General features: G+C 56.8%; 6 protein-coding genes across 6 annotated transcripts; 5 read left to right on the plus strand and 1 right to left on the minus strand.

Moving 5' to 3' along the window:
- Positions 1–629: 629 nt before the first annotated feature.
- SLS55_003778 (uncharacterized protein) lies at positions 630–2,496 on the plus strand (the record flags this gene model as incomplete). Its single annotated transcript, XM_066775242.1, has 2 exons — positions 630–633; positions 656–2,496. 2 exons carry the CDS (start codon positions 630–632, stop codon positions 2,494–2,496), a joined length of 1,845 nt encoding a protein of 614 aa, XP_066635361.1.
- A 3,191-nt stretch (positions 2,497–5,687) lies between these two features.
- SLS55_003779 (uncharacterized protein) lies at positions 5,688–6,335 on the plus strand (the record flags this gene model as incomplete). The annotated part of the gene is made up of 1 exon (XM_066775243.1): positions 5,688–6,335. One exon carries the CDS (start codon positions 5,688–5,690, stop codon positions 6,333–6,335), a length of 648 nt encoding a protein of 215 aa, XP_066635362.1.
- Positions 6,336–13,651: 7,316 nt separating this feature from the next.
- Positions 13,652–15,452, plus strand: SLS55_003780 (uncharacterized protein; the record flags this gene model as incomplete). Its single annotated transcript, XM_066775244.1, has 2 exons — positions 13,652–13,657; positions 13,707–15,452. The coding sequence occupies 2 exons, from the start codon at positions 13,652–13,654 to the stop codon at positions 15,450–15,452; spliced, it is 1,752 nt and encodes a 583-aa protein (XP_066635363.1).
- Positions 15,453–20,196: 4,744 nt separating this feature from the next.
- Positions 20,197–21,303, plus strand: SLS55_003781 (uncharacterized protein; the record flags this gene model as incomplete). Its single annotated transcript, XM_066775245.1, has 2 exons — positions 20,197–20,204; positions 20,226–21,303. 2 exons carry the CDS (start codon positions 20,197–20,199, stop codon positions 21,301–21,303), a joined length of 1,086 nt encoding a protein of 361 aa, XP_066635364.1.
- A 1,428-nt stretch (positions 21,304–22,731) lies between these two features.
- On the plus strand, positions 22,732–24,047 carry SLS55_003782 (uncharacterized protein; the record flags this gene model as incomplete). Its single annotated transcript, XM_066775246.1, has 3 exons — positions 22,732–22,740; positions 22,948–22,955; positions 23,054–24,047. The coding sequence occupies 3 exons, from the start codon at positions 22,732–22,734 to the stop codon at positions 24,045–24,047; spliced, it is 1,011 nt and encodes a 336-aa protein (XP_066635365.1).
- Positions 24,048–25,346: 1,299 nt separating this feature from the next.
- On the minus strand, positions 25,347–26,033 carry SLS55_003783 (uncharacterized protein; the record flags this gene model as incomplete). Its single annotated transcript, XM_066775247.1, has 1 exon — positions 25,347–26,033. The coding sequence occupies one exon, from the start codon at positions 26,031–26,033 to the stop codon at positions 25,347–25,349; it is 687 nt and encodes a 228-aa protein (XP_066635366.1).
- Between the last annotated feature and the right edge of the window lie 723 nt (positions 26,034–26,756).

Below are 26,756 nucleotides of genomic sequence, written 5' to 3' on the forward strand. Positions count from 1 at the left end.
GTAGCCTTCGTTAAGGGAGCTGCTACCCCAATCGGGCCTGGCTCAAGCCCCGGATCGGCCCGAGCGAGCGAGTGGGTCTCGGCAACGGCGGCCGACGGTTCCCCCTTCCGCTCCGGCGACCAAGGCCTCTCCTATTTCGGCTCCTGCAGACCCATGACCTCACTACTCTCTTTCCCCCGCAACTCCTAGCCCACCACTCCTTTGGACTATGAGCTCAGCACCACGGCCGTCGTGCATTCTCTGTAACAGGATCCTCGCGCACTACCAGGGCCGCTACTCGCCGTGGGCACTGCTCTGCTCCAGCTACAGTGGGGTCCGGCACACTGTAGCGCGAGTTATCCTGGAGCGATCGGCGCGGGCCGGGTGCAAACTATGTCGGCTACTGTATATCACGGTGCTGGAGGCAGACCAAAAACAGGCCCAAGTGGAGGACGGCGAACACCTGCAGGATGAGCGCGAGATGATGGAGGAGATCCATTTCCAGTTCTCCTTCGAGAAGCGCTACGACGAGCACAACACCAAGTTCATCCGCCCCGTGCTGCAGGTCTCGCGCCTCGACACCATCTTCTCGCGGACCCTGGAGTTCGATGTCGGCACTCTCGACGGTGCGCCCACTGCCCGACCACCAAATGCGTTTGCTGACGGACCGGGCCAGGCGATCCCCTGGGCGAGGAGCAAACCATTGCCGTCCCGCATGTGCTGTCCATCGGCGATGAGAAGCTGCGGTACGCCCTGCCAGTCCGCAAGCAGACGTCGGACCGGGGCACGCGCACCATCTTCCAGATGATCCAAGGCTGGGTGAACGCGTGCAACGAGCGCCCGCACGAGAAGGACGTGGCCGACTGCTGCGCCGCGAACCCGACGGTGCCGACGCGGCTGCTCGATGTCACCGGCGCGCCCCAGAAGCTGCGGCTGGTCAACACGGGCGGCAAGGCGCACGCCGCCTACGCCACCTTGAGCTACTGCTGCGGCGACACGGAGCCGCTCAAGACGACAACGGACTCGCTGGCCCAGCACATGGACGACATCGCCATCACCAAGCTGCCGTGGATGTTCCTGGACGCGGTCAAGACGGCGCGGTGGCTGAACCTGCAGTACATCTGGATCGACGCGCTGTGCATCGTGCAGGACGACGAGCGCGACCGCGAGCACGAGATGGCGCGCATGCACACCGTCTTCCAGAACTCGTACGTCACCATCGTGCCGGCGCGCGCGCGCTGCTGCCGCGAGGGCTTCCTCAAGGCCGACCAGCTGTGGAACCCGCTGTCGACGCTGCCCGTGCGCTGCGAGGGCGGCGCCAAGGGCAAGATGCTGCTGACGCCCAAGTCCAACCTGCCGCGCGACGACGAGCTGTACGCCCTGGCGCGCGAGCCGCCGCACGAGCGCGCGTGGACGCTGCAGGAGGTGGTGCTGTCGCCGCGCGTGCTCATCTACACGCACGACTCGATCGTGTGGAAGTGCTTCTGCCACGAAAAGGGGCTCGTCTACAACTCGTTGACGGGCGAGGCCATGGGCCGCGACTGGAACGGCTACTGCGCGGCCGCCGGGCTGACGTCGATGCGCCTGTGCCCGTCCGGCCGCGTGCTGCAGCCGTCGGTGACGGCCACGATGCCGTCCTTCCTGCTGCGCCTCGACCCCGTCGTCAGCTCCCGCCTCAGCGTCCTGCAGGCCCGCACCCGCCAGCTCTACCGCATCTGGGAGTTCCTCGCCCAGGACTACTCCAACCGCCGCCTCACCCACCCGCACGACAAGCTGCCCGCCCTCGCCGGCCTCGCCGCCTACTTCGCCCGCGCCCTCGACGGCCGCGACACCTACCTCGCCGGCCTGTGGCAAGGCCACTTCGTGCACGAGCTGTGCTGGACCGTCGACGCCAAGCGCGCGGGCGCCTTCGGCGGCGCCCGCCACCACCACCACGTCGTCCACCAGGAGGGGCCCGCCGACAACAGGCCATGGCGCGCGCCCAGCTGGTCGTGGATGTCCGTCGACGGCCCCATCGCCTTCGAGCCCAACCGCCACACGACCTTCGAGACGTCGCCGCACATCAAGCGCTTCCACGCCGAGGCGAAACCGCTGTTCGCCTCCGCCCCCTTCTCCCGCATCATCCCCGGCTCCGCCTTCCTCGACATCGCCGGCTGCGTCCTGCCGTACGACGCCACCGAGGACTGCCGCATCTTCTTCGACGCCGTCGACGCCGCCGGCGGCCAGAGCATCGCCGAGTCGTGCGCCATCAGTCCCGCGGGCGCCGCGTCGCCGACGAGCCCCGCGCCGCGCCCCGATAACCACGAGAGTCTGTGCCTCTTGCTCGTCGCCACGTGCCAGACGTTCTCGAGCCAGAAGAGGCAGGGCAATTTGCTGCCCAGTGGCAGTATATGGGGCTTGGTGCTGCAGCGGGTCGAGGCCGAGGCGGAGGTGTTTGAGAGGGTGGGGCATTTTACCGGTGGGTGGCGCGCTGCGCAGCAGTTTCCGGGGAATGAGCGGGAGGTCAGGATTGTTTAGGGAGGGGTTTGTTGGGTGGTTCCATACGGTCCTGTGGTCCTGGGTGGAAAGTGAGATGGGGGGACCGCTGCAATATAGACAATATAAATTACAGGTTTTGGACGCGTATCATCTCGCCGCGTCACCGTTCGGCCCGTCTGACTGCCCCCCCTTTCCTTTTCTCGACACACACTCGGCAGTGTTGCATGCAAATGTTTAGCAAAGCAGCACGGAGGCAAACAAGGCCGTCGGAATTTGGGGCTCACGTTCTTGGAAGACGGGGAAAGAGGGGCTACGAGTTTGAGGTTTGGGATTGGGAAGACCGGCAGCGGGGTGGGACGAGTTGGTCAGCGCGGGTTTGAAGGGGAGGAGGAAAAAAAAACTAATAATTTTGTTGCCGGTGAAGGTGGGGTGAAGGAAGGTAGGGAGGACACGTTCGTGGCATGGGATCGGTGCTGGGCGTTTGCAATGATTCTCCCGGATAGCGGAGAAGAAGTCTGACCGGGTGGAGAGAGCTGGGTATATGTTGCAGAAACAAGGTACGTCAAGAACTCGTGCCATAACCACTCAAAGCGTTGAGCCCTACACAGACCCAACAACCTCCCCCCCCCCCCCCCCCCCCCCCCCCCCCCCCCCCCTCCCACTCACACAGCAACGCAATACGCATACCCCGGCCACAACCCCGAACAATCCCCGCCCAGCGCCGGATTCCACGCGTACAGCTCGTCCAGCCCAATCCCCGCCGCCACCGCCATGTCGTAGCAATACACGCCATCCGCCTGCAACACGTACCGGGTGCACCCGGCCGCAATGCCATCCTGCGTCGGGCCGGGCGGCGTCACGGTCGGCGCCGCACTCGTCGTCGTCGTCGTCGTCGTGGGCGGCGTACTCGTCGTCGTAGGCGGCTCGGCGGTTGTGCTGGTACTCGCGGTCGTCGTGCTGACGCAATACGCATACCCCGGCCACAGGCCGTCGCAGGCGTCGCCGCCGACGGCCGGGTTCCACGCCAGGAAGTTGGACAGCGCGATGCCGGCGGCTTCGGCCATGTCGGCGCAGTAGCCCTGCGTCGCGGACGAGGTGTAGAGGATGTAGGCGGTGCAGGTGGTGGGGATGCCGGTTTGGGTGGGGCCGGGCGGGGCGATGGCGCTGGTGGTGGTGGTGGTGGTTGCGGCTGCTGTGGTCGTGGTGGTCGAGGGGTTGTCGTCGTCGTCGTCGCCGGTGGTGGTGGTGGTGGTGGTGGTTGCTGTGGGGATCAATGGGGGTTGTGTTGGTGTTTTGTTTGATTTGGGGGAAAGGGGAGAGAGAGAGAGAGACGGGAAGGCTTACGGCCATCGAGTTGTACGCAGTATCTGTATCCCTTCTCGAGCGCGCAGGAGGATGAGTTGTCAAGGCTTCGGTTCCACGCTAGCAGGTCGCTCAGGTTGACCTCGTAGAAGGAGGCGACGGCCGAACAGGAGTTGATTTCCGCTTCTATCTCCTCGGAGCTGGCTGATAGGTATTCCCCGTATATGTTGCATCCGCTGGCCGTCCCCGGTGCTGTAGGTGAGGGCGCTGCCGTGGCTGTTGCGGTCGTGGATGCTCGCGTCACTGAGATGGTTGCATTGGCGGCGATGAAAGGAACTGAAGTCAGGGTTGCAGTATCACCGAAGCATGTGGCTGGGGCGAAAGCGGTGGCGCAGGCGCCCGATGTGATGATGGCACCGCCATATCCCGAGTAGGTCGAGATGGTTCCCACCGGGGCGACGCAGTACGCCTTGCCCAGCTCGAGGTTGGTGCAGTTCGCATCGATCTCCGGGTTGAGGAAGTAGAAGTCGCTCAGCGCGATGCCGTTCTGAGAACTGACCAGTGCGCAGTAGTCGCCTTCGACCACGGTGTAGTACTTCCCGCAGTAGGTGTTGGTTCCGTTGGCGGCGTTTGTGGGTTCCGGGGCAGCTGTTGTTGCGCTTGATTGGACAGGGGCGGTGTTGTTGGGGGACGCGTCTGCGATATTGGACGGGGCACTGCATTGATGAGCATTTCATGACCAATTCCATGCAAGGGCCACTGACCTGATGCATATTTGATCTCCCACCAACTGACCGAGATTACCACACTTATTGTTGATGTTGTAATTCCAAGATCGGAGTTGAGCCATGGTGATGTCCGGGGCATGGTCATTGACGATGCTCCAGCACGTGTCATTTTCCTGCACCGTGTAAATGTCGCAAGGGTATGGAATGCAGAGCGAAACACCAGCAGTGGGGAAGTTGGCGCACCACGCATCCAAGTCATTCAGCATGAGGAGCGAGACGGTGGAGACGATGTGCGCAGTAGAGATGGAGTGACAGTCATCACCCTCCTGGACAACATAAGTAGATGAGCAGTCTACCGTCGTAGTAGCTGTCGGTGCCGCAGATGTTGTTGATGTGTTCAAGTAGTACTGTGTAGGCGTAGCGAAGGAGTATCCAGACTTGCCACAGCTGGAGGTTGAAGAAGTGAAGTTCTCGGCGAACTCGTCGTTGTACGAGAATGGTGAAGAGAGCTCAAATTGACTGAGGCCAAGCATGCAGTCCGAGCATTCCTGCTCAGAGCTGGCTGCAGTCTCATTGATCCAGTCTTGGAAGAGTAGCTGGCAGAATTCTCCCGAGCTCCTGAAACGAGGTTGTTAACACTTCAGAATCAATGTAGCTCGGCAGGACTTACGCGTCTTTTCTGCGGGTAGAGTTGAAGGTGTAGATGAAATGATCCAGAAAGTAAGTAGCAGGATAGGCGAGGTTGCCTTCGACGATGATGTCGGTGGACACCGTGCAGGCAGATTGAATGGAGAGCCTGGTTTTCTCCAAGTCGTCGAAGCAGGAGTCTGTGCAAAGCGACTCGAGCTGTGTCTGATCGAGGAAGACGAAGTCGACCGCAACTGCACCGAGCATGTCGTTACAAGCCAAGGTGACGTTCATGGCTTCGGTGCATGATGCCGAGATACCAGCGTACTCGACGCTAAAAGACGTGTTCCCAAACTGTTGAGCAACACAACGTGTTGCATGTAGCACCAACGGGACAGACAGGAGACAACGGAAAGAGCGTGAGAGAAGCAGTGCTACTTGTTCAGCCGACTCCTGCTTCTGCTTCGGGCCGTGCTTCCGCTCCCTTGTGTGCCACCTGCCTGTTTCGAATGTGAAGCCCGGTATTTATGTTCCCTCGGCGCCCTCGCTTTGTGCCTCTCCAACTTCACCATCATGTCAGCCGACTCCGACGCCGACTTCGTCCGGTGGCTTGCCGGCGACAAGTGGGGTTTCCTCGTCTTCGTCACCGTCGCCCCCGCCGCCGCCGACCCGGCGCAACCGGACCGCGGCCAACAGTTCCCCGAGCGCGCCCGTTCGGCCGTGGAGAAGATACAAGACTACGTCGCCCACTATCTCTCGAGCCACGACGAGCCCTACGACGAACGGCTGCAAGAACTCCTGGCCTGGACCGTCGTCCCGCTGCCCGGCGCCGACGAGCCGGCGATCCGCGCCGCCTTCCGCTCGCGTCTGGCGGCCCTGAACGACGGCCGCGATGCCGACGACGTGCAAGCCGGCCGCATGTGCCTGGTCGTCGACGACGACGTCGTCGAGAGCGTCGGGCGCGGGCCCGCGCTGGACGACTACCGGTACGCGCTCGAGAGCAACGTCTTCGTCAAGGTTCTGGATGTCGACCACGCCCCCGGCACCAGCCGGGTCGTTGCCGCGGCGGGCAGGAGGGACGTTGCGAGCAATCAGATCCGCTACGAGGGCTGGATCAGGTCGACCCCCAGAGCCCTCTTCGGCTTGTACGACTACGCGATGCGCAGCGGCTGGAGCTATGGACGCTTCTTTGGGGGTGCTGAGCAGATCCATGACCTTTAGCGCTCCGGGAATATGGGTTGGAATACACGTCTGTTCTGGTGCCTGCTGCGTCTTTCGTGGCGTATATAACCGCACTCCGCAAAGCTCTCTATCACGTACGACCATAGGTCGCAGAATATAGGGCTTCCCGTCCGCTCAGCCGTACTCAAGCTGCGAACCGGCCGATTAGTACTCAAGTGGGTGACCATTGGGGAATCCCGGCTGTTGTACGTTTTGACTTTTGTTTTGCGTGCCGAAGCACCGGCCTCTTTTGGCCCTGTGCAACATGACTTCCCAATCAGCACCCTCCGTTTACCGAAGCAATCGTAAAACACGCATTCCTACATAGTTGGAAACGTAGATTTCATTCTCAGATCCCGGGCAGAAACGATTTTTTTTTGGCTGCAACTGTAGTCTTACGTTCTCTCTTGGACGCCTCCCAGGAAGCCTGCCTCCGATGAATTCCTTTTCCGTGTGTCTGACTGGCCTGGTAGTACCGACTCCAGGAAGAGAGCTCAATGCACGTCCCCGCAGGTGTCGACTCAACGACGCATCACCGCGACACGCAAGAAGTGCTGTCTCTCCCCTGCGCCCACCCACTCGTGACTCCCAGACACCACCCCATCATCACCACCATACCGAGAGACAATCGTCGCGAGGCCCAAGTCCAACGAGTAATCCGTGGCCGTTCCGCGAACCCTGGCGAACAGAAAAATCCCGTCTCCGATCTCGCCCCCTTGCTCGTCCTCCCTCCACCGCACATCACTCGTTCTCGCAGGTCCCACCGCTGCGGCAGTGATGGCGACATCGACGTCAATATACATGCGCGTTTGACCCGCACCGGATTCCAAGCCTAGCCCACCGCCGCCGCCACCGCTGCTGCTGGGCACGGCGCGGCACGGCACAAGCCTCCCTCCAGGCGGACCCAGCACGAGCAGTGGCGGCGATATGCCGATGCGTGTCCGATAAGCAAAGCCGGGCCCGACGGCGGTGCAGCGCCTCTGGTAGCCGTGCGTGCTCGGAACCATACCATCTGGCTCGGACACTCGCGTCTGCAGCAAGAGAGGGCGTAGCGTTCGGGGGTGGAGCGGGGACCGGAAAGGAAAGGCGTCCGTGGATGGGAAGTGCCACTCGCCGACGTACGTACGTGCCGTTGCGGCTTGATGACGCTGCGGTGTCGGGGACGGCGGAGAGGGAGGTCGGGATCTTGTTGCGAGGAAGTCTTTGCCGTTGGGTGCGACGCGGTGGCGGTGGCGGTTGTGTGGGGGATGGGCTGCGGGCGGATGGCGGCGTTTGGACGTGATTTGTTGGCGAGGATGGGATGGGACGGGTGGATGGCTGCGGGCTCTGATGGTGGCGGCGCTGTGCTGTGGGCCCTGCTGGTCGATGGGAAAGTCATGGTGGTTCCTGAGGAAAGAGAGTCGTCCACTTATCCGTTGTGCATGCCATCTCTCGAGCTTCCGGTGACCGTGGTGAGACTAAAGGTGGGAGAGTCCGAAGATGCAATGCTGGGGTGGCTGATAGGCCTACTAGGACCAGCCAGATTCTTCCTCGACGAGCCATGCAGAATCTGGGTGCTCGTGTGAAATTTCACCTTCCGGCATAATTCGACTCTCAGGTGCGAATATATCTCCATTTTGCTGTGTGACAGCTTGGTGGCTGCTTGGGGCCGAATTGTACGGACGCTCAGTAGACTCCTTGAACGAAGAAGTGGGGAATGATTCTTCCGTGGCAATGTAATCCGACATTTTGTCGCTTGTGTGTACGCTCTGTGGTGGATCAAGTCCGGATAAGTCGTCTGCTGTCGATGGGGCGAGATGGGAGGTCAACGCCCGATATTCGTGCATCATTCTCTCCTGCGCTGAATTTACAATATCGGACAATCTACTTTCAAAGTCTTGTGCCAGCGATGGGTTGCTTGCCCTTCTAATGTCAAGCTCCTGGCGTACAAGTCGGGGTAGAGCTTGTCTGCTAAAATCGTCGAATCGTTGAAGCTCCTCGCGTACAAGCTGGGGGAAAGCTTGTCTGCTAGACTCGTCGAATCGTTGAAGCTCCTCAGAAAACGACGACAAAGGCAGAGGGGCATCTGAGTTGACGTCTGTCTTCATCAGTCTTTCGAGTCTCATCATCTTCGTATTGTTCAAAGGCGGTGGGCTTACAAGGACTTGGAATGTCAATATCTCCGGGAAAGAGGATTTTGTAAACATCTACCCATTTTTTCTCTTCAGAATCCAAATTCAAATCATGTCCTCTTTTCCTTGATTTCAACAACAGCTCTTGTTCGCCATTGAAGCCCGGGAGTTCTGAATGATTATCAGTTCGCATGCATGGTCGAACCTGTCTAAAGTGCGCCTCCAGCTGTCGAGTAGAGTTAAACCGTACCCCGCACCGAGGACAACAAAGAGGCTGCTTATGAGACCTATACAAATGCTCTCTGATAAGACAAGATTAGAAAACGGCTGCCCAATCGACGATGGCGGATTGACGTACTTGAGACGGTGTGTGTTTGAAAACCCAGGGTACATGCATGATGCGGTGGTCGGGCCTTCCTGAATTCTTCGCATTTGATTTCGTTTGAAAAAGGGGCATGCAAGTCTTTCTCGTTGTTGATTAGCGTTTGAAGATTGCTGTCTTTTCGAGGCTTGTTCCGAGTCTGGCGAGCTCTCCTGGATACGGCGTTTATGCTTCGAGTTCGCAAGGGATCCAGGGGGATTTGTTGAGCTTGAAGGACGGGAAGAGGTCTCTGAGTGCCTCCTTACTCCTTGGTTTGTCGATGCCATACTTTGGTTCGTCGATGGAAGTATAGAGAGGGGCCGGTTCATAATGTTGTTAGTAGAGCAGCTGGATGTTGCTAGCGCTTCGTCCCGTCCAGAAACTATTGAACTCTGCTGTTCACAGTCTGGAAGAAAGTCAGTGCATATCTTGATAATCAGTATGCTAAAAGCTCACAAGGATCCGGAATCTTGGGCTCGTGGCTCGGAAAAAGCACTACGAACATATACTTCCACTTCTCTTCTTCCGCCATACCCCGTCTGGAGGCGGACCTCATAGCAGATTCTTGCTCGGGTGAAAGGATATCGTCTGCGGTTTTACGTAAAGAGCCTGCCTCGCGACACTGATCGCTGGACCGAATGTGTTCATCGAAGTCCGATTGATTCTCGAACTGGTGCTCACATAGTGAACATGTTACTGTTGGGCTGTGCCGCCTGAACAGGTGTTCCCTGACGTAGGTTAGCAAGTGGAGTCGTCCGGAGTCTGCTGATAATACCAACTTTACATAGCTCACTTTGGTGAATCCAGGATAGACACAGGCTGTTGATCTTGGTGGTCTTTCGGGATATATTTTGTGAAAAGGGCACGAAAACCTCCTCTCTGTTCCTTGACTATGTTGCCCACGTGCTTTGGTGTTGTTATGGTGCTGTTCCCTACCAACATCCTGGCCTCTACTATTCACTTCCGTGATAGGGTGGTTGCCACCAGTCGTGGCTGAGGACGAGCCAACCGCCTCCGCCTCCAGGGGTAGGATTGAGGTTCGTTTTTCGGCACCGTCTTTATCAACGTCTTTTCTGATTGCATCTTGGCGTGTAGGGTCTGTCATGAGCCGTTCCATGTGGAGGACACTGGCACAGAGCGTGACAATGCACTGACGAACGAGTCCTTGATCTCAGGGAACGCCTGAGCTGAACGATTGCCGAGATGGATACGCCGGTGTCTTTTGGTCGCGCGACCGAAAAAAAAAAGGGAAGGCTGATCTTCTGATTCGTAAAACGTGATAACCGTCCAAGCTTGCGCGAGCCCAGGATGAGGTGAGGAGCGGACTTTTGTGGTGTCGGTCACACTATGACCTCTGGAGAAACTGGGCCAAGGCTTGCTTCACACTGCCGAGGCAAAATGTGCGCGTGGCCGAGCGTCGTGTTGGGCCTGGCTAAGCATCACAACTCGCAGGTGAATATGATATGTACGTCGATCAGAGGCTGGCGCGGGAGTCGCGGGGTTGTTTTCGGCAAAAGAGCGCGATGTTGGGTTGTTGTGCAGTTCCGCAGGTGTGAGAGTTCGCCCGACGTGAGTAGGCAACGACTCGTCGGCCAAGACGGCGTACGTAAGCTGCAGAATCACGTGACGCTGCGTGACTCAACTATCCTCGCAATATTGCACTTTTCTCACGTCAGGGACCGAGAATGATCCCAAGGAGCCAGGGGAAGGTCCTTCGTGAGGGTGTAGAAATCGAATGGAATTTGCTGCCTGCGCGCTTGATATATCAGATCTCCGGGTAGGCCTGTAGTGGACAAAGTCACGAATATATGTACTGTTTGGTATGGAGTAAATGCAGGATCTTCAAGGAGATCGCGCTATAATGAAACCGGAAAGCTACGGAAGATTTATGCGGGATAACTCCTACATAGTCGTCTTCATCCATTCTACCCAACCGGCACCGTCCAGAAGTGAGCAATCCTCCAGCATGATGGTGGCGCTGGAAAGCACGGGCTTCATGGCCTCCAGTGCTTGCAATGCAATCAGATAGGGGGTATGGGACTCTATACGACAAAGCACCCGTATTACTGGGTTGGGCACCGTATACATGGAGCGAATGGAGACTCACGAGGATGAGGCATGTCGGAATCCGCGATGCCAGGCCAAATCACCTTGCAATAGACCATCCATTTATCCATAGCTTTCCATCCGGGCATCTGGTGGGTGCTGAGAATTCTGTAGGCGTCGTGATTCTGTTCAAACTTGGCCCGATGCACCTCAATAAGATGTTTCCTGGCCTGTGAGCTTGTGCACGTGATGCTCCGGAAGCCGAGTTGGCTTACCTCACATCGGAAATTGTCTTTAATTTTCGCCAGGAGCAGTCTTCAGACGCTGGTGTAGCTTTTGGGTCTCGAATATGGATAGGGCATCCGAAGAAGGTGATTGGTCGAGAGTGGGAGGATGCCCGCTGGGCGGATGCAGTCATGTCTGGGTCCATGTGGACAGAACGATCGCAGTTGCGATTCTCACAGCGGGAGGGAGTCGACTATAACGAGTCTGCGCAGAATCGCAGCTGCGACCGAAAGCCAAAGGCTGATATGCCAACCCCAGGGCTGCAAACTCCCGAATTGAAAGTTCGCATCACACTGCAGATGCAGCTCATCACACCAATCACTGCAATGAACCAACCCACCACGCGGTGAGCCCACCAATCAATGACCAGACGCTGCCTTGTTTCGAGAACAGATGCTTGGCTCAAGCTGAATGACGTCGGATCGCAGGAAGAGGGAGCGTGTTGTTGCCGTATCTCTACCCATTTCATAGCTGTCCTGCGGCCACGCCCCCAGACGCCTTGCCGCCGACAATCTCCATAAGCACGCAAGCATGAACAATCGCCGATGCGATTCTCGCGGCTGCGCACGAGTGGATGCGTCCGCTTCCGATCCAGTCATTGGACTGACTGGCCCGTATCTCCGCATACGCACTCCAGATTTGGTCACTCTTTTGCCACAAGCCACAACAGGCGCGGCACCTTTCAGTTCCTATAGCACAGTGTTGAAGTCACTGCATCCGAGAGGAGTGACTTGATTGGATTAAAGTAAGGGGAGATATCAACGAAGGAAAATTCTGCGGTGAACGTGCCAAGCGCCTTAACGTATTCATTCTTCTATTTCGTATTCCTTATAGTAAATTCGTGGTGTAGTTAGTAACGTAAATTTTATTTTTAGATTTAGAGCAAGGAAAAAAATTGGTTATAGCTACTCTTATCTTCACTGTTGGGTGCCTTCTAGAAAGCGTACCACCAATGCACATATAGGGCCAGACATCCATTTCCCTTGTCCGCTGTCCACATGGTTCCAACGAGGGGCGTGACACTTCGAACGAATCTTTTCGAAAACACACAAACGGAATTATATCGAAAGAGCACCGTAATGCATGCCTACAGGAAAGTCAAGCTTTACTGCCAGCATTGAGGTTGCGAAACTCCCGAGCAACAATAGCCGGTGCTTCTACTCCCACCCGGAGGATTGGCTACGTCATCAGCAATGTTCTCGGTCTGCCCGGAGTTGACGAGCATTTGGCATCGTACGAGAATCGCCTACGCCGAAGGGAATGAGCGGGGCTTCCGTGATGCAGATCCAGGCCAAGCCGATGTGCATTCTTTGGTGTCACAGCCAAGCATGCTTGAAGCTTCACTCTCTGCACCCCTTGCTGGAGTCCAGGGATTTTGCGGATAGATGTTGATGATTCCGGGGTCGCCGATTTCCTAAGGCTTGGTGTAGCCATAGCCCATAGGTTCTGTGGTTCTCTGACTCAGCATCATCGAGAGCCATTTGTAGCATTGAAGGCGCGTTGACACTGATGGGAATCCGGGTTCGAGCAAGGGTGTGCTGAGGTGGATGGTGCTGCCGTGTTTGAGTTGCTAATTCCAAAGGGTATGCCTGGTTGGATGCAATGTCAACCGGTGTTATTAGACTATTGAGCCCGCTGTTGTTAATGAAATGGATGTGGAAGTGTAGAGGTAGCCCGAGGCAAGAATGGCGGGGATGAAACGCAGTAGATCATGGCATGAAACAGCTCAAAGAAACGACATTTCTAAGTATGATGCAAGAACCAATGAGGACTCCGGGAATTGTTTAGGGAATCATGTCCTGATTGACTTTGATTTGGTGGCGGAGGCTGAAGCGCACAACTCTTTATCAGTGCCCCAGGCTTCAGTGGCTGTGGGTGCGTGACGCATGAAGCTGCATGTGTGGCGGCTAAAGCTGTGCTGCCTAGCGAGTTCCCGGTCAATGATAGCGTGGTGCAACGAAGGGCGGCTTATCAGCAGCCAGCGCTCAGCCCCAGCGGCAGCCACAGCGCCCCGCTTGTTGGGGGCCACGACTGCACCTGCAGCTGAAGAATCTCTAGTACTGCCTAGCTGTGGGCCTACGTGCGGCGGTTGCCCTGTTTCGCGTGCTGTCACTTTAACTAACCCGGTCGCCCGTATCGACCGGTCGCAAATCAGCCTTGTCCTTGCATCTCAGGTGTTGCGACAGCGACAGCGACAGCGATTTCTTCTGCCTCATTCGCTTTTCCTGCCCGCACTAGTCTTTCCCATTCGAATCCTCACAACAGCCGCGGAATCGATCGACGCTTGCCATGTGAACCGTCCTCACCGACCGACAGATGTCCGCCCGCCGTTCTTCCATCCAGTCGATCCAGACTACTCCGAAATGGCTTTTTAATCGACTGGACCCTCGTCCGCACAAAAAGGAGAAATTCCTGGCCCTGTGCACAGATATCCGCGGGGCGCTCGAAGACTCCATGTGCCCTCCTGGTGACCTTGATCGGCGATTCGTCTCGGCGGATGCGCTGAACACAGTATGGCTGTCCCGTGAGGGAAGACCTGCCAGCCGGCTGGACTCATTCCATCAGCAGCTTACAAAGATAGAGCGAGACCCGGGCATCACTGAGAAACACCTGAGGCTGCTCTCGATTCTCCTCTGGATCTTCTACCCTTACGAAGGATGGCGCGAGTTTGCAAGGGCATTCGCCGTGCTGAGCATCAGCGATCGGCGAGGCTGGCAGGACGAACAACTCCCTTTTCCCGACGCAAAGCCACTGCACTCTCTGTTCGAGAGCCAGATCGATTTCGACGCTCACGCCCAAAACTTCTTGAGGAGCCAGTATCTGTTCTCGCCGGCACGCATCTCAGAGCTGAGGCTCTCGGACTGCGACACAGCAACAAAATCTTTACCCGAAGGCACGCGCTTGCCCTTTGTGGACGCGGGAAAAATGCTTAATCACGGAACACACAAAGTCACCAGACGCAAAGTGGCCAGAGGAGGGATTGAGACCTTGAGCGGAGATCCCTTGGACGTGGTTGCGGTGAAGACATTCTCGGCGGACCAGAAAGGGCAGTTCGTCAACGAGTTACGGAACCTGAAGCAACTGAAAAAGGCGTCTTCGATCCATCCGAACATCCAGTCGTGCTTTTCTGCCATCAAGATCGGTTCGACGGGCCATCTCATCTTCGAAGCTGCAGAGTGCAATCTTTCCCAAATCCTCCACTGGCAGGAGGCTTTCTCTGCAACTTTCTGCGCCGACATCAGACGGGACCTGAAGCCGGGCTTCTTGCTCTGGGAGGCCAAAGACCTTAGCGATGCTCTCAACTGGCTACATAAGGGCTTTGGTACCAAAAACTCACCAGATAGATTCAAGTGCTATCATCTCGACCTTAAACCGGACAACATACTGGTCTTCCCATCGTCGTATGCCGATCTACCGGATGATATATGGACTTGGAAGATAGCCGACTTCGGTGGATCAGTAATCAAGCACATGGGCAACATATCGAACAGCGAGTCGGGGTTGTCTGCCAGCGAACTTCGTCTGCGGACCGGCATCTACCAAGCACCAGAGATTGCATCCGCACAATATGATCCTGGGACGGCTGCTGACATCTGGTCATTTGGCTGCATTCTGTTGGAGATCCTGGCGTTCGCCCATGGAGGACCCGGTGGCGTGAAGGGGCTTGAAAGAGTCCGCAACAGCAACAACAAACCACACTTTTACGCCGACTCGACATTTACGCTAAGAGAGGATGTCCGTGCTTGGATTGATGGTCTGGACATCGTTGATGCGGGACTGCAGGGATTTCGGGATCTGATCTACAAGCTCCTCGGGCGGGACCCAGAAGACCGCCCCACTGCTCACGATCTGAAAGATCTACTGGACTTCGCCTGGAATGGGGTCAGAATGGGGGCAAACGACCTCATTTTCCCAACCCCCTCTGAAGCTTCGACCTCCGAACAGGCGACCGATATCGAAATGCCGACCAACGATCCCCCCTTGATTCACATGATTGATGGTCCGCAACCAGTTTGCCATCAAATCAAGAAGGAGCTTCGAAAGACACCATCAAAATGTCGAATATCTACCAACGGCAGCCATGCCATTGTGCAGATGAGATCGGAGCGCAACTGTCTTGCCTTTTCAATGACCCCAAGATGGAATGAACGCTCTCCGCAAGAGCCCCGCAATCTATTGACGGAAGAAGAGACGCACAAGTACGACGTCGAGAAAGTTGCTGTGGAAGACACTTTCTGTGCTGCATTGATTCGTACTGTGGGAGGCGAAGATTTCCAGGTTGGACACATGTCCATGTTTTACGGGCTCCGCTGACCAACACTCACAGTTACTACTTTGTGGCCAGGACGGGCGGGCTTTCCACAACGCAAGCCCGGGCACTGATTTGTCAATATCCGCGGATGGAGATTGCATTATCCATGGAGAGAGCAGTCTGCAAATCGTCTTGAACGGGTCAAATAGTGCCAGAGAACTGCCTCTTCCCGGAGCCTTGAAAAGGGCCTGCTTCAGCCGCAATGGAAAGTGGATTTACGCCTGGTCGCGAACGCGTCATAATGCAACGGACCACTGGCAAGTATTCCAGGTCGTATCCGATGACCAAAAGCCTTTTTTACAGATACAGTGCCCATTTGTAAGCCTACCCGTGCAAGTAAAATTCACTTACAGGCTGATGCAAGGAATATAGGTGCCGTCTCCCGCCGCTCACTCAGGGGATCTTATAATCGCATTGAGCGACCTATGTGACGAAAACAGCGCCCGACCACTATTCCTCACCATTGACAAACATGGTAATGCGAATGTACTAATCAGCGACGGGCATGCCTTTTACGTCCACTCGATCCAGGACGAGTTCAGTGGTTACACTGGGGGAGCAGCCACCGAGGATGGGCGGTCGATCCTACTAGTCCATCAAAGCCAAGCAAACAGGACACCTTATCTACACCTTGTCGACCTCGATCCCGAGAAGATTCGGACCACGGATAGGAACGAACCATTGGAGCTCCGGTACAACGAGCTGCAAGCACCCTACTTGAGGGACTTCGTCGCCAATACTGGATTCTCCATCTCTTCGGAAGAATCAGACGTCTATGCTTACTTTGCGGTTAAAAGGAGGAATGACATAATATTGAAAAAAGTTCTTGTAGGACACCATGAACAAGAAGTCTAATGGAATCCTCCGTCCCCCCGTTCAAACATCTGGAGGCTGCCTTCTCCTCGACGCACGTTTCATTCTCTGTATCCGCGCCGCATGCCACCACGCCAAGCCCGTCACCGCCGTCAACGGGACGGTCACCAGAAGGTATATCCAGGCATCCTTTGAAATTTTCATGCGGTCCGACTCCTCGTCGAAATCGAAGAAGTTCATGCCAAAAAGCGACTATCAGACGCGCCACACCACAATCAGCAACAAGCCCACACAAAGCCTAGGGTCCGGTCGAAACAATCCCGCACTTTACTTACCGCCACAAAGCTGGCCGGCAGGTATATCAGCGTCGCCAGCGTCACGATCCGCGCAATCGTGCTGTCGTCGACGCTGTCCCGCGCGAGCGCATACACGCCCTTGCTGATCTCCGTGCTGACCGCCTGGTTGTCCGCGGCGAACTTCTGCACCCGCGCCGCGGCGTTCTGGTTCTTGACATTCAGCGCGTCCGTAACCTATTCATCATCACAAGTACGTCAGCACCGCCCTTGCCCCCCACTCAGACGGACCCACTCACCAGCCTCAGAATCCCCTGGATCCGCAGCTCCAGCGCCTTCGCCGATGTCTGGTAGCCCTCCAGCCGGACCATGAGCGCGGCGAGCGCGTTGGCGGTGGCGGCGTGCTCGGATTGTGCGTACGAGGCGTGTTGCAGCATGTGCCGGTCCAGCTGCTGCAGCGTCTGCACGAGCCGGACCGTCTGCCCCAGCGTGACGGGGACGCTCTGCACGCGCTCTTCCAGCCCGCGCAGCGACCGCATCGACGCGAAGCTCAGCGCCTCGGAGAGCACGCCGCCGCCGCCGCCGTCGTCGTCGTTCGAGATGTCGGCCGTCCAGACGAGTTTTTTCTGCTCGCGAGGGCGCGCGATATCGTCAGCGTTGTGTTTGCGCGGGGCGCGGCGCGGTGTCAGTGGGATAGGAGGGGGAGGGCAGGACGGTTGGAACGTACGAGGTCGGAATACTGCTTGCCGATGTCGACCAGGAAGTCGCGCCAGTTGTCGACGTAGGCGGCCAGGACGGCGATGTGCAGGCGCAGCGGGTTGGCGGTTATCGCGCGCCATTCGCCGGGCCTTTCGGCGGCGCGGGCGAGCCGCTTGCTCAGCGCAGAGTCTTCTTTCGGGTGGAAGAGCAGCCATGTGCATCGCGCGCTGCCGCCGTCGGTGGTCGTCTCGAACCGGTTGAAGACTTCGGTGCGGCGGATGCTCCAGGGGAAGGCGCGGGAGCGGTTGTTGGGCTCTGCGTATTTGAATTGGTAGGAGAGTTCTGTGGAGCGTTGTTAGGGTTGGGCGTGGCGCGAGACGGGAGAGGGGGCCGGTTGGAATACCAAAGGAGAGAGATGGCTCGGTTGATGTCTGCAGGAATACGTTCCCGTAGCTTTCTTCTGAGATGCATGTTTCAGTGTGGACTGCAAACAGGACGTCCAGGAAATGCAGAGGTAATGCGTTTGTGTCCAAGAGTTCCCATAGCAGAGGAGCTGTGATCAAGAACGGCCGCAGCGAGTCTTTTTGGAAGAAGCAGCTGTTTTGGTGTCAGCCTATGTCAGGAAGGCCGGGTGGGCTGCGAACAATATCCTGCAGTCGGATCCATTGGATATGGCTTCCCGTGCGTTTTGCTCGTCTTCGATGATATGCTGAGTCGGTAGCTCGGCATCCGAACTTGATGTAAGAACTCGAAAGTTCACTGTTTTCTTCGCGGATATTGACCTGATGTGTTTGATGAGGCGGTCTTGGTAGTGGAACCGGTCGAGTCCCAGTGCGGATTCGTCGGGTAGGTTGAGCGGGTATTCGCTGAAGGGCAACAGCTTGATCTCCTCAGCCATTTGTGAACACGAGTCCCACGAGCTTGATTCCGAACAAGGGTACGGGCCAAGATTTGTATCAGATTAAAATATGCGTTCTGCAGTACAGCCTCGCGTCTCTCATGTTCCGCAGCGCGGCGGAGCAAGTGCAATCGCGTGCCACGGCTTATCTGGTGATTCCAGCCCCCAGTCGCTCAGCCCCCATGTATATGTATGCCCCGCCATCCCCGATACGCAGTGCGACAGAACCCCGCTTTCTGCCTTGCCGCTCGAGTGAGCCTCGTTCAGCCTACTCGTCTACTCCTCTTATGATCCTGCCACCGTCAGCTGGAGCCAACGGCTGATCAGGCGCTTGGCTTACTGGATTTCATCCTGGTGGACGGCATGGGTAAGCGAGAACAGAATTCAAGGCAGAAGCGTGGCGCACCTTGTTGAGAGCCCTGGGGGCCAAGTAGGACCAGTATACGTAGTTCGCCTCGTCGGTTTTCTGTGCCACTGTCAGCGCGGCGCCGCGCCTGAGGCAATCCAATCCAGACCTTAATGTCATAGCTTCTGTTTGCTCCGAACTGCATCCTGAGGAAGCTTTCCAGCGCTTTTTCCTCTATGTACCCGGACTCGTGCTCTTCGATGGTGTAGCGCTGCATGCCCGGCAAGGCTGGGGCTCCTCTAGCCATAGGAGGGCAAGTTTGATCGTGTCGAGCGCCTTACTTGGACCGAATGCAAGGCTAATCTGCTCTGGGTAGGTTTTAGCCTCAAACGAGATGGAGATATGCTTAACAAAGGGGATGGAAGAGCGTTGGTGGACGTGCCGAAGCGGCTCTGGGGATGTGAAATGTGATGAGACGCGCCCGGCAGGCGGGCAGGCAGCACTGCGAGGCTTGTGTGACCCGCGTCCCGTCCCCTCTTTGCCTGCGGGCGCAGCCTGCTGCCTTCCCGGCTGCACCTGCCCTGACGCATCTTTAAAAGACAATCGGGGGCTGAAAACCAAATGCAAGGGGCCTGCGGGCGCAACACAGCCTATGCAGAGCCGTACATTATGAGCGCAGTAGGCCGATGTCCCCTACTCGGTGGTCCATCTGACTTGCCGACTCCAAATCATGCCGACCTTCGAGGCCAGACGGAGGTCTCCCCGTGCCACGCCGCTGCAGTAGGTACCTTCGCAAGGCTCTGAACATGTCAACCTCGCGCTAATTCTTCGTTGTCGCAGCCGCGAGCTTGGAAGATGGCAGATTTTTGTGAGGCGGCTATGCAAGGTTTGGAGTGGTGCCAGCTGACAATCTGCAGATGATCGCGATCAGCACCATCATTGGCATCGTCGCCACGAGAGCAGGCGAAATCCTGGCATTCGGCGGCCCCGCAACGGTGCTCCTGTCGTTCACCATCGTCGGCGTTGTAGCAATCGCTGTGATGGAAGGCATCAGTGAAATGGTCGTCACCTGGCCCATCTCGAATCCGCTCGTCGAGTTCGTCCGCCACTTTGTGGACCGTGACTTCGCAGTTGTAGTGTGTGTTGCCTACTGGTATACGTGGGCCATTACCTTTGCTGCTCTCATTTCCACTGCCGGTGGGATTGTGAAGTATTGGAACGACAACAAGGCTGCAGAAACTCTCGTGTATGCCTTATGCCCGCTTTTGGTCTTTTTCATCAACTTCAACACAGTCAGGGCAAGTGATGACCTACCTTCGATCCATGCTTACATGCTAATGAGTTCCCAGCTCTTTGGCTACATAGAGCTTTTTGGAGGAGTGTTGAAGCTGCTTATAGTGTTCATGGTGTTTGTTATCATGCTGTGCTTGCACGGCGGAGTGAGTTGGGCAGAAAAGCCAGGCTGTTACGACGATTGTAAGACATTTCCTCACGCAAAGCTATCTCTCTAACGAGCCCGGAATCTTCAGACATCAACGATGGTTTTCAACACCGCTCCGAGGTGGCAAGCAGTAACGGGATCGCTATTTTGTACGTCATCTCGGCCCTCCTTTTTGTCTCTTGCCCTAACGAGCGAAACATGCAGAATCGGCGTTAATCTTGCCGTTTATCCATTTCTGGGGATCGAATCGGTAACCATGACGGCGTTCGAGGCCAAAGACACAAGGGAGCTCAAACCCCCTGCCAAAAACATCAGTTTCATCGTACTGTCAATCTACCTGTTGAGCATCGTCAGCATGCTGCTGAATGTTGAATGGAAAGATCCCCTTCTGGCAATATATTACGATCAGTGGAGCGTTGGCAACAGCATTTCAACATACTGTACCACAACAAGCGATCTCACGGCACGGGCAGACACGGACACGAGCAGCGACCAAAACAGCGCCACACACCTCCTCCCAGTAATCGCGACCGACCGATTCAACATCGCGCACCTGGGGGGCGTGATCAACGCGTGCCTGCTCTACTCAGCCTTCAGCGCCGCCAACTCCGCCCTCTTCGTAGCATCGCGCACGCTGTACGGCCTCGGCTCCAGCATCCAGCGCGACGAGAAATCACGTCTCCTGCGCTGGCTGGCAGCCTTCGGCGACGTCGACAACAACGGCGTCCCGCAGCGCGCCATCATCGGCTCCATGTTCTTCGCGTGGCTGCCCTTCCTCTCGCTCGCCGGCGCCGGCACCGGCACGGGCGAGAGCATCCAGGAGATCCTGCAGAGCATCGGCACCACCAGCTGCATCCTCGTGTGGGCGTCGCAGGCGCTGGCCTTCCTGCGCTACCACTGGTGGCTGCGCACGCATCACACGGAGCTCCGCGGGCAGTACAGGAAGTTTGACCGGTGGAGGCGCCAGGACCGGTTGAGTTGGCTGGAGTTCGGGCAGCCGTGGCTCGCGTGGTTCGCGTTCGTGGCGAGCTTGACGATCTTGTTTGTTTTTGCGAGCGCTGGCCTCTGGGCGGAGGGGGAGAGGGCGAGGGAGAAGTTGGCGGTGAAGGCGCTGGATCAGTACCTCGGACCGGGATTGCTGCTGTTGATGTTCATCGGCCTCAAGATTGTGAAGCGGCGGAAATGGGTTCGTTTGGGAGAATGGGATGAGCTGCGGGAGACGCTTAACGATCTTAACGAATTGGTGATGCCGAGCAGTGCAGCTCCGGGGGATTTTCAGACAAATGGCTCGCCCAGACACAACGGCGGCGTAAATGGCACAGAACTCTCCGAAAGGGCAAATGGTGTGGTAAGAGGAGTATGAGAGTGTCATCCGTTTGACGTGAGTTGATGGCCATGCATGACTGGCTGTACCGACGGTTGTATCGTTATCCTTTCTCGACAGTATCTATCTTAGTACCTGAGTTATAAAAAGTTGATTGCGATGATAATTCTTGCCGATCGAACAAGCCGCATATCGATCGAGCATTCATCATGTGTGCGGCACCCGACATTCGGATACTGGGTGTACGAGAATACGCCGTGGTACAGCTCTTATCTATGCCTTGCACATTTTTGGTCAAAGTTGATGCGTCTGTCCCCAAGGTTGAGTCGATGGCTGCAGATTGAATTAAAGTTTGGGGTTACACTAATGGATTGACGCCATCCCTGTCTTCACCATGGCGGCATGTATTTAGCTTGCCCCGCCAGCACGGTCGACCGCTCGGGAAGGGCGATCACTCCGGACCATGATGACCCGGCGCCAATGGAACAACTAGACTTATGTCAGATTTTCTTAAGTGGCTAGATGTTTCCCTGAACTACTCCGTCGTCACCTCACGCCACTGTTTTCGTCGTTACCAGCCCTACGATGGTGAAATTCAACGCCTCATTTTGCAAGATACTCAAATACCGCTTCAAGTAACATCCGCATTAGCAGATTCCGTTAGTTGCACGGCTTTGTCGTAATTGAGGGAGATTCTGTGCAGTGAATGGTGGCAACCAATCAGAATCTCCGCACGCCGCAGTGACCCGGCGAGCTCTGACAAGCTGCTGCACGAGCGCCCAGTAATGATGTAGAGACCCCAAACAGACTATATATTTTTCTATATCTTCTCTGGTTGTATTTGCGACACGAATGTTACGATTCATCATATGACTGAAGTTATGAGCAGCGTTGTGGATACAAATGGTCCCTATCCTTGCAGCGCTTACTCTCATGACGCAACACAATTTCGGGCCTCAATTCTGATTAGCGACCCATGATAACGCATAGAGGACTGCTGATGACGCTGGATTAGCACATACCCGCTTCGCTTTCCATTGGTGGGTTGGACACTGGCGAATGGCCAAACGGGTGCGATGGACAACTCTGTTTCACACCTAGGGTGCTAGAAGCTGATAGTTAGTAATACTTGGTCGTGCCGTTCTTGCAATTTTAGTAAAGAGTGTAAGCACTTGGACAGAGACTACGGATGGTGTGATGGGGGGCTGTAGCCGTGATGGTGTATCGGTATCTGCACTTTGCTCCGAGCTGATATCATTTCAATGCTTCTTCCCCCTTGTTCCCGGTCTTCTCACGTCGAGCCTACGTTGTGGAACATTTGCCCCTCCTCAATCTCCGTTAGCCTCAACAGACAAGAACCTATAAGACTCGACAAGCTTTCGGGCTTGAACCGCGGTGGAGGAGACCGTAAGCACTAAGGCCGGACAATGTGGGGCCTCTCCCGGGATTCGAGTTGATCATTGCTCCATGTGTAAGGTCAGCATTACAGAACGCGTAGCATCATATCGCATCTGGGTACTGATAGACACCATTAACCTCCACTCGCCGGCCAGTGAACCCAAATCCGATGTAGACGGGAAAATTGGACGGGGCACACAGTCATCCGCAGACGTGTTTCCGTCAGCTTGTCAGAAGACAGCATCATCTTGCAGCCATTTTTGATTTGGTTGCATCTGCCTAAAGCGGAGCCGGTGTGATTGAGCGGTTCCAGTTAGAGGACTGGTGCCATCTCTAAATATTACAAAAACCACGCCCAACCAGATTTCCCACCTCATCATCTTTGTTGCAGCCAAGAAGACAATCCTTCGGTCGTCCTCTTTCGTACCAGCACCCCCCCCTGGAAAAACATCTTCATTGATTTAGATCCTAGACTTGTATCCTCTTTCGCTGCCTGTGTCAACTCCACCATGGCTCGCGACAGCGAAACAGTTGACCCGGCCATCCCCTACGGCCGGCGGCTAATAGCTACTACCATTGACGAGATTGCTCGAGCCTCCCCCGATCGCACGTATGCTTCCATACCAAAATCCGGCACCGACCTCACGCTTGGCTTCCGCGACATCACTTACGCCGAATTGGCCGCAGCCGTTGATCGCACAGCGTACTGGCTTGACGAGCATCTCCCTCCATCATCGCGATCGGCTTCCTCCAGCGTCGCATCCCTTCCTTCGGCAGACTCGAAGAACAGCAACGAGGATGGATCCACCGAGGAAAAAGATGCTCGTCAGACCTTCACCTACTTCGGTCCCCGCGACCTGCGCTACATTCTCTTCCTCGTCGCAGCCATGAAGACTGACCGTCGCATGCTGAACACCAGCCCCATGGGTTCTCTCGAAGCACAAGCATACCTCGCTAATGCATCCGGCTGCCGCGTTTTCTTGTACGCCGAAGACCTGGGCGGCGTTGTGCCGGAGTATGTCAGAGAAATCCCACAGCAAGTCGAGGGTAGCAAAACCATGACAGTCCCTTCATTCGAAGACCTGTTCTTCGGCAAAGGCGACAGCTCCCAGCAACACTACCCATACGAGAAGTCATGGGACGAAGCGCGCCGCGACGAGGTCGCCATCTACCACACATCCGGCAGCTCCGGCTTCCCCAAGCTCGTGCCGTACACAAACGAGATGCTGGCACGGGTCGACACCTGGAACCTGCTGGAGGACGTCGACGGCATGACCACCAGCAAAGAGTTCTACGCCAACAAGCGGATCTGGGTCTCCATCCCAATCTTCCACGTACGGTCCCCCCCCCCACCACCATCCCCCCCACAACCAACCACTCACTAACAACCACCCCAGCTCGCCGGCGCCCTCCTCAGCCTCCCCTGCGCCCTCTTCCTCTCCACCACCCCCACCTTCACACCCCCCACCGCCCTCCCCACCGCCGCCCTCTTCGCCCAACTACACGCCTCCTCCTGCCCCCTCGACGGCATCTTCGTCCCCCCCGCCCTCCTCGAAGACATCGTCCACCGCTCTTCCACCACCTCCCTCACCACCCTCCCCACCATCATCTTCGGCGGCGCCCCCCTCGCGCCCTCCGCCGGCGCCCTCCTCGCGCCCCACGGCTCCCTGCGCACCTGCATCGGCAGCACCGAAGGCTCCTACTGGCCGACGCTGCAGCCGCCAAGTCAGTACTGGGACCACATCGCGCTCCACCCCGCCGTCGGCGCGGCGTTCGAGGAGCGCGCGGACGGGCTGTACGAGCTGGTCGTACCGAGGTCGGTCGGGAGTGAGAGGTTTACGAATTTCTGGTGCGCGGCGGAGAGGATGGGGGCAGGGTCGTCGGGCGGGGGCGTGGAGGTGCGCGGGGAGGGGGAGGTGTGGCGGACGAAGGATTTGTTTAGTCGGTGTGCGGATCCCGGGGCTGCGGGGGGGAAGGGAGGGGGGTTGTGGAGGTATAGGGGGAGGACGGATGATTTGGTGGTGTTGAGTGGGGAGGTCAAGATGTATGCGGGGGAGGTGGAGGAGAGGGTCAGGTGTCACCCGCGCGTCAGGCATGCGCTGGTCGGCGGGTATGGGAGGAAGGTGCCGTTTTTGCTGTTGGAGGTTGCGGGGGAGCTGGGGCCCGGGGGGTTGGAGGAGGTGTGGCCGGTGGTGGAGGAGGCGAATCGGGATATCTTGCCCAAGTGTAAGTTGAGGAGGGAGTTGACGTTTGTGGCGGGGGAAGAGAAGCCGTTTGTGCGGTTGGGGAAGGGGTCGGTGGATCGGAGGGGCACGTTGGCGAGGTATGAGAAGGAGATTGAGGAGATGTATGAGCGGTGGGAGGAGTGATGCCATGTTGAAGGTTGTTAGCGGTGGGCGTATCGGTAGTACTTGATGTTTAACTTCTCAATTCAGTAACTTGAACCCGAAATCGGTGTCATCAGACCTTACCATGCTCTCGATGTCCCTATCTATTAACGTGTGGGCTATTTCATGGTCTGTTCACTTGGCATGTACGGCGTTCGATGCGCAAATATCTCATGATACTTTGAGTACTACGACATATTGTGTGATATTAAATCCGTTGCCCATTACTATATCTTGTTCTTCGTACTCCGTGGAGTGATTAAGTACTAGTGGTTCACAACGAGTGCAGTGGTTCCGCTACAAAACCGTGCCGATGTCAGTGACACAAGCCGTATCCTGCAGCCCCTCATACTCGGGACCGCCAGTGGTGCACTCGGGAATGAGCTCAATCTCAGTGCAGTTCCGCCAATCCTGGTTGTATATGTCGTCGGTGCCAAACCTGGCCACATCCGTCCAATACACGACGGCCCACTCGCGATACACCTCCTTGCACGCGACAAACGTGGCATCGAACCCGGGCTTCTCCAAGTACGGCACGCCGTCGCCCGCGGCAACATCCAACACCGTCTCCGGGACGTTGGCGCCCAGCGAACGCGTGGCGATCATCTGGTCGCTGCTCAGGGCGTAGCCGCCCGGGATGTACCAGCCGAACGGCGTCACCTCGCCCGAGTTGTTGGGGGCGTCGGTGCGCACGTAGCTGGCGTTGGCGGTCGACTGCGTGTAGAAGATGTCGCCGCCCCGGCTGGGGCTGAACGTCTCGTTGTAGAGCACGCCCCACATGTCGTCCGGCGGGATGCGCGTCGTGATGCCCAGCCGCTGCACTTCGATCGCCCACCCGTCGATATCGGGCGTCTTGTCGTTCTTGGGACCGGTGACTTTGGCGCGTAGGCGGTAATATTGCGAGGATGAGGAGTCGGCGAGGGTGGTGGCGGGGAGCGCGGCCAGGAGGCCCAGGCTCAGGGTAACGATTGTGGAAATGCCCATGGCGGTGGTTGGAATTGAGCGAAAGTGTTGGAGTTTGTTGTTGTTTTGGTGGGTGCTTTGATGGGTAGATGGTTGCTTTTATGGACGAGATGGGAGAGGGTGGAGTTTAGGGAATATCGCCAAGAAGTCGCATTTGTGGAACTATACGAGGTGGTTGGCCTGTAGTCTGACAGGATTGCATTTCACCGAGGAAGCGTGAGACATTGCTTGGGTAGTCTGTCGGACCCGACGCCCAGGAGCTTGAATGGAACGCATCGTACCAGGCCCAATTTCTATATCTTCGGGAAAGCCTCTTTCATTTCAAGGCTAATCGCGAAAAGGTCGCGTGATCTTTGTTTCGCCGCGATTGACTGCATGTTAATAACCAAAAGCGCGGGCAAGTCGCCGATCTTGCTCCGGAGAAGACGGAATCCTGCAGGATGCACGTCTTGCTAAATTTAGCCATCTCGGTTTTAAACACCGGCTTTTAGGAACATCTGACGTCAGCGCCTCTCCTGTTAAGGTCTATGTGGTCCGCTCTTGGTCTTTTAATGCCTCCATTAGATCCATCGTATCTTGGTACGACTCTGTGAATGTCCTGACTGGCTTGATGCGAAGCTTGAAAATAAGGTTCGTACGTGATCGACAGGGACCACGCGACAGGAATGTGTGACGTCTGCCCCTGGGAATCTTCTCCGGACGGCCCGAAGCGAAACCAGACCACTGTTGTGGAACCAAGATTTG

This window comes from Diplodia seriata (genome assembly GCF_021436955.1).
Source record: "Diplodia seriata strain FDS-637 chromosome Unknown scaffold_3, whole genome shotgun sequence".
In the NCBI taxonomy this organism is placed as follows: Eukaryota; Fungi; Ascomycota; class Dothideomycetes; order Botryosphaeriales; family Botryosphaeriaceae; genus Diplodia; species Diplodia seriata.